The 11119-nt window shown below is 29.4% G+C and overlaps 1 protein-coding gene across 1 annotated transcript; it reads left to right on the top strand.

Annotated features, from left to right (window-relative positions):
• The first annotated feature begins 10119 nt into the window (after nt 1–10119).
• Nucleotides 10120–10818, top strand: LOC129307246 (mini zinc finger protein 2). The gene is made up of 2 exons (XM_054948149.1): nt 10120–10238; nt 10351–10818. Exon 2 carries the CDS (start codon nt 10380–10382, stop codon nt 10665–10667), a length of 288 nt encoding a protein of 95 aa, XP_054804124.1. The 5' UTR covers nt 10120–10238; nt 10351–10379; the 3' UTR covers nt 10668–10818.
• The last annotated feature ends 301 nt before the right edge of the window (nt 10819–11119 follow it).

The following is an 11119-nucleotide window of genomic DNA, read 5'->3' as shown; positions in this document are numbered from 1 at the left end:
ATAGTTATACTAATTATGCATTACAAGTTTAATATTAATTGTATACAACTGTATTATTAATCATTTATAATTATCGCTTCGATATTTTAACTATAACTTTAACTTTTTATAACTATAATTTTACGTATCTAATAATTATATTAATCACGTATTACAATATATTAATAATTGTATATGACTATCTTAATAGTCATTTATAATTATCACTTCAATATTTTAACTATAACTTTATAGGTCTAATAATTAAACTAATCATGGGTTTCTAACGAGGTTTAATATTAATTATTTATAATTACCTCATTAGTAATTTATAACTATCATTTTAATATTTTATAATTATAACTTCACATATTGATGTTTAATTGAGGGAGGGGCATCTTTGTAAACTAATAAGTAAGAATAATATTATCTTTACACTCTAATTTTAAATTACACTTAAGTCTCAAACGATTTGATTATGGTTTTTAAATTTTATAAAACTTATTTGTAAATAAGTTAGTTTCACGAGAGGTTCTCACTTTTTTCAAGTTTTAACATTGGGAGAATTTCATCTAAGGACTTTGAATGTAACATATTTTTAAATCAAACCCACCATAATTTAAAATTTCACTGCAAGATGTTGGGCCAATATTGAACTAAAATTGTAAAACAAAATGATTAAAATATCCTTATTCCAATGTGTTGTAGTGAGACAACTAACACAAAGGAATTAACAAATAAAATAAAGCTTTTAACGAGTAACAATTTAATTGATTTTACAAGTTATCCTAACAACTTAATAAGTAATAAATTTAACTTGCCACATGAACTTCACAAGTAGAGTCATGGATTTAACAACATAAGTGAATGAACAAATAAAATTAATAAATTAACAAGTCTTCTTAACAATTAGTAACCACGTTAACTACAAGATATTGGATGTAACAAATAACACGAGAAAACTAAAAAGTAAAGTTTTTAACAAGTAATGTAGTTGATTTTAAAAGTTATGATATTGGCTTAACAAGTCATGGATTTAAATTATCACATGGACTTCTAACGTTAATTAACTACATTATTTGTTAAATATTTTACTTTATTTGTTGATTCATTTGTTACTTGTTATATTGCAATATATTGAAGAAATATATTTTGATCATTTTGTTTTAAAATTTTATTTCAATTCAAATCGAACGTCCTGCAATAAAATTTTAGAATACTTTGAACCTGATTTAGAAATATGTCACGTCCTTAAATAAAATTCTGCCTTCGAAATTTCATGATCCTTAGACTTACTTAATTTCTTGTAGGTCCTTAGATGTTAATGGTGCTGCAGTCTTATAGGAAGACCAAACGTTGAATGATTATAATTGCCAACTTCTCATTAAGTATATGTTTGACCTTATCTTTCATCGAAATACAAACGGTCTATTACTACACTCCACCAAGAGCTTAAATTTAAAAGACCTGCATTGAATTAGCATACCAAATCCTGCAAATTGTACTAGTAAGTGCAGAACAAAGTCTTCATAATCCTAATATACTCCCTCCAACCCAAATTATATATAAGACACTTCTAAAATAGTTTCTTCACTTTAAAATATAAAACAGTTTGAATAGATTAAAATTTTATTAAATATATCAATTCTAATATCATTCTTTATCTCTCTATAATTAATTTTTATCTCTTTTCTTTTCAATGTATTAAATGATGGGTATTTTTAAAAGTTTATATTTTTGTTTTGAAAGATAAGGTTGTTAAGTACATTTAATGAAGTTAATTAGTGTGTAAAATTTTGTTTAAAAATATTTTATAATTTGGGATAGAGGGAGTATTATATATACAGACATGGTGTGGTAATTAATCCAGGTCTGAATGTCAAACGAAAGTAATGTGGTTCTGGTAATATTGGCTCAGAGATTTGTGGTAATGTGATCAGTGTGTGGAATTGATTATGGGATTAGACTAGAATTGGTTGAATAATGATGAGATAAGAAAAGGGCCCAAGATGAAAAATCCAAACGAGGAAGAAAGTCTCAAGGTTTAGAGTATGGGCTTTTTTTAGGTGGTCCAGATAATTTAATCAGATCGCTAATTGTGATGTGACTCTTTAATTAAAAATTATCAACTTGGGATTTAAATCCTCTGCATCTTTTAAAGAAAATAAAATAAAATATTTTTATATTTTATGAAAAAATAAAATGATAAAAAATATTAAAACTTTACCGAAATTTAGACAATAATTTTAGAGAATTTAAATCTATCAACTTGAATGCATAGCAAGCTGGCATCCCCATCCTCAATGGATTGAATTGACCTATAGGCTATATAGCCAACTCTCATAATCCGCAAATCCACAAACAGCTTAGTCAAATTATTCAGATTATTTTATTAAATAATTTTTAATTTTAAAATTAATAAATGGTGATAATTTAGAAAATGAAGAAAAATGAAAAGAAAAAAATAGAAAGACCGTCCCTCACTATTTGGAAGAGGTTTCTCTCCCTTCTTTTTTCCTCAATCATTTTATGATGAGAATTGGGGAAATGAAAAAAAATGAAAAGAAAAAAAAATGGAGACCCCTCCCCTGCGTGCTCTTGGTTTGTATGCTTGTGTACATATTACCCCATGTTAAAAAAATATTTAAAATGCATTTTAATACCATTGATTGTTTTCATGTTTTTTAATAGAAAAAATTATATATAAGTCTCGAGTAATAAACTTATTTATAAATAAGTCTCGCAAATTTTATAAACCATAATTAGGTCCCTTGAGATTTGAATATAATTTAAAATTTAGATAAAAATATGATAATATTCCTATTAATCTTATATACATTATATCAATAAAATAATTTATAACTATTTTATTAATAATTTACAAATATAATTTTAAATTTTTACAATTATAACTTTATATATTTAATAATTAAATTAATTAATTTAACTATTGAATATGTGAAGTTATAGTTAAAATTATAGTTATAAATTATTGATAAAAAGTTATAAATTAATTATTTGATTGATATAATGGATGTTTAATAAGAGTCTTATTATGTTTGCAGCCTAATTTTAAATTACGCTTAAGTACTAAGAGATCTGGTTGTAGTTTTTTAAATTTTATGAGACTTATTTATGAATAAGTCTGTTCTATAAGATTTATTATGATTTTTTTTTTAACAATGTTTGAATGTTTGATTGACTATTAAAATTGCAGTACATCGTGGCAGGTCTTTTCCTATCCATTTAACTAAATACATTTTAAGTAAACACATTTTAACTAAATTCAATATTCATCACCTACTCATTGAGATGTAATCTATGTTACATTAAAATTAAACTAGGGGGTAAATTTTAAAAATTTTTGTAAGATAATCCTGCAAAATATACACTTTTAGCACAAATATAGAAATAATTTGTAAATAAGTTCCTACATGATTCTTTTAATGCCCCATCCAATCCTTCCTCACAAGAAAGGGCAAAAAATATATAGAGCCAATAATTTAGACCAGTTTAAATAAATTTGAAAAAAAATTTAAAGCCAAGCTTAAAAAATTATACATTTTCTATCAATCCAAATAGGCTCAAAAAGATTCAAGCCAAGCCCAATCATAAATTCTTGAATGAAAGTTCAAATTTTTTAAAACATATATTAAATATTAATTAATTTTTTTTATGTTTAGCTTATTTTATATTGGGAAGCAATATATTTGAATATATTATTATATATTTTTTCTTAAAAAATTTAAAAATATTAATATTTTTATATTTTATTATTTTTAATCTATAAAGTAACTTAAAATAATATTTAAAATATATTTTAATATTTTTTAAATTTTAAGACCCACAAATTTTTTTAAAAAAAATTGAATCTTCTAAATTTTTTAAGTATTGAAAAAACTACATTTTATATTTTTTATAATGTAAAAATAATTTATTTTAGGATAAAAATTGAATTTAAAAAAAAGAAAAAAAACCACAATTCATATATTCAAATTTAGCTTGGCTACATGATTTTTTTTTTTTTTTTGAAGCTGAATAAGCTTGACTCAGATTATTGGATTTACCTACATACACGCACTCCTGAATTACTTTAGGAGTTTCATCTCGCAGCTTCTTCTTTTAAGAGAGGTGTAGGGTGCCATTGAGTTTTAAAGTTCTTGGCATCCTTGTATGACGTGCAATGAAAAATTATATTAGGCAACTCTAAATGTCAGTAAGGGCCAAGGAGGCCCGAAAATACACATTGTGAGCCCATGAATTTTTACATTATGCATCTTTGTAGCATGAAAAATGTGCATGCAAAGTTTGGTATGGTTTGGATTTGATTCGTTTGGGGGGGAAAAGCTTATTGAGAGATACTGCTTCAATGAGATCTTGACTTATTATGACTATCTAAATATTGATAACTAATACATGATTCTAAAAACATATCAGTTGAAATCCTAATCTTTTAAAATGATTCACATAGTTCAAGTTATATCCTCATTAAATATTATTTATAAATTCCTGACAATTGAAATTTCACAACATTTTTTCAAAAATAATAATAAATGAAATATGAACATAGTTGGAAAAAATAATTATAAAGATTACTCAATATCTTGCATTTTAAACTAAACAAAACTTATAGAAGATACCTGTTATTAAGGTTGGAAGAGGGCATATGACATATGAACTTAATTAGGTGAGAATTCTTGATACTTGGGGTGGAATTGTGAATATTTTGTCTCTTGAGATGTTAGTCTGTACGTGCATGTTATTATACATTTGCATGTGTACACGTTTATTTTATTAAATCCAAGACATTTATATGAAAAAATTAATCTTTAGTTTTTCAACCTTTAACTTATATAACTCAATTCCTTAAATTATAACTTACTGTGACCTAATTCCTTAATTTTTGAATTGCTTATTATTCAATCCCTCAACTTTTGACTCGTTTATGAATGAGTCAATCTTTTAACTTTTGTTAATTCTTTTTTTTATATTAAATTAGATCTCACATCAAAGACAAGAGGAGTGTATTTTAGAATAAGTTACATGAACATTTTTTTTATCTTTTTTATTTGATAAGGATAATTTTAAAAAAAATTAAAAATAAAGATCAAATTATAAGTGAGTTAAAAGTTGAGAGACTGAGTTATAGTAAATCATAATTGAAGAACTGAATTATCAACATGTTAAAAGTTGACTAAAAGATTAATTTTTTTTTCATTTATATATATGATCCTCTCGGGCCTATGATTGTCCTCAATCACACAATCACAACAACGTTTCAAAATAAACCAGCAGGTGTAGGTGTTCATTGCATCAGTACGTATGTATGTCCTCAACATTAATATTCCACTGTCGCTGGATTTGATGATGCAACGCTAATCTTTGGACCAACAAGTTTGAAGATGCATTGTAAAAGTTATATTAACACATTTCAATTAATTGCGTTAATCTTGTAAATGTTTCTAGAATAGATATACAAAAAAAAAAAACTTATTATATAACTCTTAGTGTCACTCTTTTCTAAAATTAATGCCATGGATATATCTGCATCGCCCCTAATTAATTCATAGAGGACATTTCAATTTATCACTGAAAATAATTCCAGTCAAGCATGAGTACGATTTATTTACATACTCATCACTGAAAATTTTAATTTTTTTAAATAATTGAATTCTAGAAAATATGAAATATTTTGGTGTTTTATTGAAAAAAAAATAATTGGAGACATATTTTTAAAGTTTTTTACCAGAAAAAAAATGCACATGCACATATTGTCTTATTGGTGTTGGTAAAAAAATAATATTGAATTTTTTTGAATAAAAACTTAAAATCAACATATCCAATTTTTCAAAAGCTAAAATATAAATTTAGTTCTTTAACTTTACACAACATTTTATTTTAATATCTTAATTTTATAAAATATCTTTTTAATTCTTTAACCTTAACATTATTAGTTTACACAACCAATCCAATTCTTCAAAAGTTAAAATATACATTTAGTCCTTTAACTTTATATAATATTTTATTTTAATCTCTTAACTTTATAAAGTATATTTTTAGTTTCTTAATCTTAACATTGTTAGTTTTATCCTAACAAATTTTGACATTAAGTTTTTAAATATTAACAAAATATTATCAAATATTAGCATATCAAATTTAATTTTTTTAAAATAACAATAATTAACATAAAAAATAATCATTTAAAACTAACAATATTAGAATTAAAGGACTAAAAAGATACTCTATAAAATTAAAAAATTAAATTAAAACCTTATATAAAATTAGAGAATTAAAACTACACTTTAGCCTTCTTCAAAAGTCTGACCGAAGTGTTGGAAGTATAATTAAAATTTAACTTGCATTGAATACTTCCCAACAAAAGTTTAGAACTTGAAGGCAACCCGCTTGTCTTTATATTCATTTGGAAGTGGTTGAAAAATTTGATGAGGAATTTCGTTGTTTCATTAGGAAAGTTATCATAGTCCAGAACAGCGACACGTGGAAGGTGTGGTCCAAGAATAAAAGGGAATCTTGCACCACGCAGGGCAAGACCTTTGTACAAGAAGGATGCTGACAACTGCTCACAGTGTCTAAGCAACCAAGTTTTGGTGTCAGATCTAATTCATCAACATAGCTTTCCCTTCTTCAAACTCCTCCCCCATCCCCCGAAAAAAAAAATATATATATATATATATATCTGCATTATTATTGCACATCTTTGTCTTTTTTTTTTTTTTTACGTGTCGTTATTGTTAGGGTTTGCGTCAATTTATAGCCCAATCAGAGCCTCCTTTTTTGCACACACCTCCATACTATTTTTATCTATATTTTGTGAACAGGGCTTTTGGTTATGTTCAGACAAAATTTACAACAATCTATTTAATTTTGAATTGTGATTGAATTTTACCTTATATTTTCAGCGATAATTATTTAGTCATTGAGTGTATTGCAGAGAGTTTATTTGAGGTGCGTGTATTATTTGGGCTTTTGAATATTAAGCGATAATTTGTGATTAATTAAGAAGCCTAAGATGCTTTATGCGAAGGACGATGATTATGATGAGACCTTTCACTGTTTCGGCCATCACAATATGGCTGGGTGGTTGAGAAGCAAGGGACTTCATCTTTCTGTATTCTTCCAAAACATCATCATTCTTAAATATCCGCATCAACTCTCAAATCCATATATTAATCAACCGCCTTTTAATTCTCTTCCTCTCCCTCTCCTTCTCTCTCAAACAATATCCTGGGTCCTAGCCAGAATTACAACTGATTATCTATTAGTTTTATTAATTAAAGATGTTAAGAAGAACACACCAATCCGATGGGCAAAATTGATTCAATAACGTATCACTTTGAATCATCTCGATCTATCTCTGGGCGTTTTCGCACCTGGGAGAAAGGATAGAGGGACTTGCTCTAAGCCACAGTTTTTCTTGGTAGCTGGTAATTAATTTATCTAGGATTAGGATATTTATTATATATATAGCTAGCTAATGCACTAAATGAAGACAAGCACAAACTAAGTTACATATGATATTGTCTTAGTCCAATTAAGCAAGCTAGATGCTTGTATTTGACGTCCCAAATCGAAGCATTGTCACAATTGTTTAGGGCCCTTGTCCTTTAACATGTATTAGAGATGTGAGAACAAAAAGGTAACAATTCAATATAAGACATTTATTATTGGCACAACACTCCGAAATTTTGAGTACAGAATAAACAGGTCAGTAATTACTGATTGCTAATTATGTTATCGTCCTTCTTATGTACAGATAAGAAAAGACAGATAATCATGATGTATTTTGCATATATAAAAAGGAAACTTACCCAATTGGCTAATCTTACAACTATTCATAAGTTGTCTGGACAGATTGCCATCAAATTCTTACAGATGAAGTCTTGAGAAGATCACCAAGGTGCACGTGAACTGTACTCACAATGAAACAATAATATAATCCACTTACTTGAAAGTTAAAAATGTCAAGTAAAAATTGCTGAAACCATCGTTCATCAGGAAATTTTACAACTTCTTTTACCCCCTTGAGTTACATATGATGTCCATGAGAAAACTATAGGAAGTTGAATCCCTCCTCCATTCTAAAAAGCAAAGCTATTATTTTCACAAATGTGAACTATTAATTCGTCTGATAATTTTTATATCACCTATAACAGTGATGATATGATGGAGGAAAGCTTCACAGGACACAAATCCTTTCCTTAAACATTGTTAATTAAAGTAGATTGAAGTCAAGACGCGTAATCACTGACTTGTACTGCCTAAAAGTTTAAGGAAGAATAAGGTGAAGTGTATGCCTTTTGAGAATCCTCGTGAGAACGAATAAATCAAAGAGATGGAGTAATGGAGTTGTCGGGCTCACTTTGGTTCAATTTAGGCGCACAAGTGAGAGGCTGATGATGAAGAACACTGTTCACACACGCGGAGCAAAAATGGATGACAAGGGTAAAATGGAATGAGACCCTTTTTCTTCAATCTTCCATTATTATATCACGTACCAGCATCACTTCACCAAACTCCAAAGGCAGTTAAAACGTTAGGAACTTTTGTCTTACTCTTGTACACTTTAGCCTCCATGGATCACTTCATGCTGTTCGCAAAGTCAAATTATAATTAATAATATGTTCCAAGGCAAGTGCCTACGTACGCCAAATATCATACAAGTACGGTAAAAACACGTAAAACAGGGGCTACATATCGACCCTCCTCAAATTAATGTTTCGGCATCTGAATTTGGATGTATGATTTCATCTTAATACATTTTCTCTGCATTTGTTCGAAAAACTTTCCCATTTCTGCGAAACATATTGTACAGAGAAAAAATCAATATGCACGACCTCGCTGTCAAAACAAGAAAAAGAAAATTCAAAATATAAGCTAATATACGTGCCTTGTAACTATACATATCGACGTATAAATGTACGGTGGAATACTCTATTTACGCCAACAAGAAGAATTATATAATCGATCGAGTGGCAGCCCATCAAGACCCCCTTTGGCTAGACGTGTGATCATGCTTAGAATACCAAATTTCCCTTCAAGTTGCAAGGATGTTCATAATTAACAGTGAATTCATTGAAATTGATTATATAATAAAGTATTAAAAAAATAAAACGGAAGTTCCACCTAAATAATTTTGTTTACACACTAATTAAGGCCAGACAAACTTCTAAGACTACATTTATGATGGTCGATATTTCGGCAGGGTGAAAGAAAAATGGCATGGCAGAATGTTATACATATATAGAAGAATAAATTAATTGCTTATACCAACTAGCATATATACATTACAATGCGTGTCAATAGGAACCATATATAAATGAGCCCATGTTTTGGTTCCCATTCTTGTAATCCTAGGAAACCAGAATGAATCTAGCATCATGGTAAATAATAGTTGGAGTAAAAGCAGATAATTAAACATTATGATGATTGTAATTTACTGGGAGGCTAGAACAGATCAAAACCCTTTTTCTAATATGTAAATATATATTCTACATGGTTACATGGACATGAAAACAAGAAAATAAAAGAATCACGGTGATTTTGTCGTACAGGTTTGGCAAAGCTCGGCTATCATGTTCACGTTTTTAGGTCAAGAGCTATGGACAATTCTTGTTGGCATCGTATCAGTGCACCCCACAAAACTGCCTTTTACTATCAAGTTAGGGGCCACTGTACGTTTTTGGGTTAAATCCTGCTTAGCTGGTCCTTCCAAATTAAACCCACCTTTATTTTTTAGCTAACCAAACCCATCACTATTTTAGGCGAAAGAAAAAAGTCTTTCCGAATCAAACCCATCACTATTAAGGATTTTCCTTTAACAAGGAGGAATCATTTTAATTTGTTTTTCTTTTTTTCATTCATTATAAATCGTGAATTACGTGGCTCAATATGAGCCACAAATAATTCTGTAGATATCATGGTAGTTCCTGGTGTGGGATCGCCTTGCAGTATTGCCATCACAACAGCGTTAAGCCATAATTACCGTGCGTTAGAATCACTAGCTAGAGCTCTAGTTTTAAATAATGTCCTATCTAGGGTTTTCAAGTGAATAGAAATTTGATCACAATATCAAATAGTACGCACAGTAAAAAGTGTGTATGATCAGTTGCTCCCACTTAGTTTTAAAGATTTTAATTTAATATTGAGGAAGGAAATCGATCATGATTAAGTTATTAATTAGCATTTAATTATAAATACATGTTCTAGGGTTAGGGCTTGATGGGCATATGCATTAGAAAGTAAGCTGTATCCCCTCTCTCTTCATCACTAGTCTCTCTTTCCCTTCTCTCTCTTTCTCATCGCCGGTTTCTGATTTTGAACTCATCGATAACTTGAGCATAATATTTGCAGGCAGGGCTGGAACAGAGGGAAGTGGCCAGATGAGGAAACGTCAAGTTGTGGTGAGAAGAGAAGAGCCTGCTCGGAGCTCAAGCTCTTCATCTTTTACTGTTAGGAGTGTGAGATATGGAGAGTGCCAGAAGAATCATGCGGCTAACGTCGGAGGATACGCCGTGGACGGCTGCCGCGAGTTCATGGCCAGTGGAGATGAAGGCACAACTTCTGCTCTGACCTGTGCTGCCTGTGGCTGCCACAGGAACTTCCACAAAAGAGAGATGGAGACTGAAGTAGTGAGTGAGTGCTCTTCACCTACATCCAACGGGGCTTGAGCACTCTCTCTATATATACATAAAAAATTAGTATGGTATTTCATCAAGTATATGCTTCCTGGTTCGGTTTGCTTTTGATTGTTTGAATTTGGGGTTTAAATTATAACACAGAGTGATATTCTGGTCATATATGCATAAGGTTTGGAGTGGATGAGCTTTGTTGCATAATCTCACTGACGTTATTCTCTTTTAATTAGCTAGGCCTGGGGAAACTTGCTTCATACACTAGGCCATCTCGTGCTGATACGCTTGTTCTGCTTTCTTTAAGTGTAAGTTGCGTTCTGGGTTTGACAATATTGGCTTGTTGAGAAACCAATTCTCAGTTTCGGGAAGGAAGAGATGACCGATGCGATTAATAGAAGTTTATAGCCTTTTATTTTGTGTCTTTTCATAGAGTTCTGAGTTTGATTAGATTCCCGCGGAATCTTTGAGGCCACAACCAAAACCACAAA

This window comes from Prosopis cineraria, unplaced genomic scaffold (assembly GCF_029017545.1).
Source record: "Prosopis cineraria cultivar Desert tree isolate PC_DT_omini unplaced genomic scaffold, ASM2901754v1 PC3, whole genome shotgun sequence".
NCBI classification, from domain to species: Eukaryota; Viridiplantae; Streptophyta; class Magnoliopsida; order Fabales; family Fabaceae; genus Prosopis; species Prosopis cineraria.
Note: the sequence above shows the minus strand (reverse complement) of the source record. Positions and strands in the feature narration are given on the sequence as shown.

Bases quoted from the DNA above. Each gene is read 5' to 3' on its own strand.
- LOC129307246 (XM_054948149.1), top strand. From the start codon at position 10,380: ATGAGGAAACGTCAAGTTGTGGTGAGAAGAGAAGAGCCTGCTCGGAGC.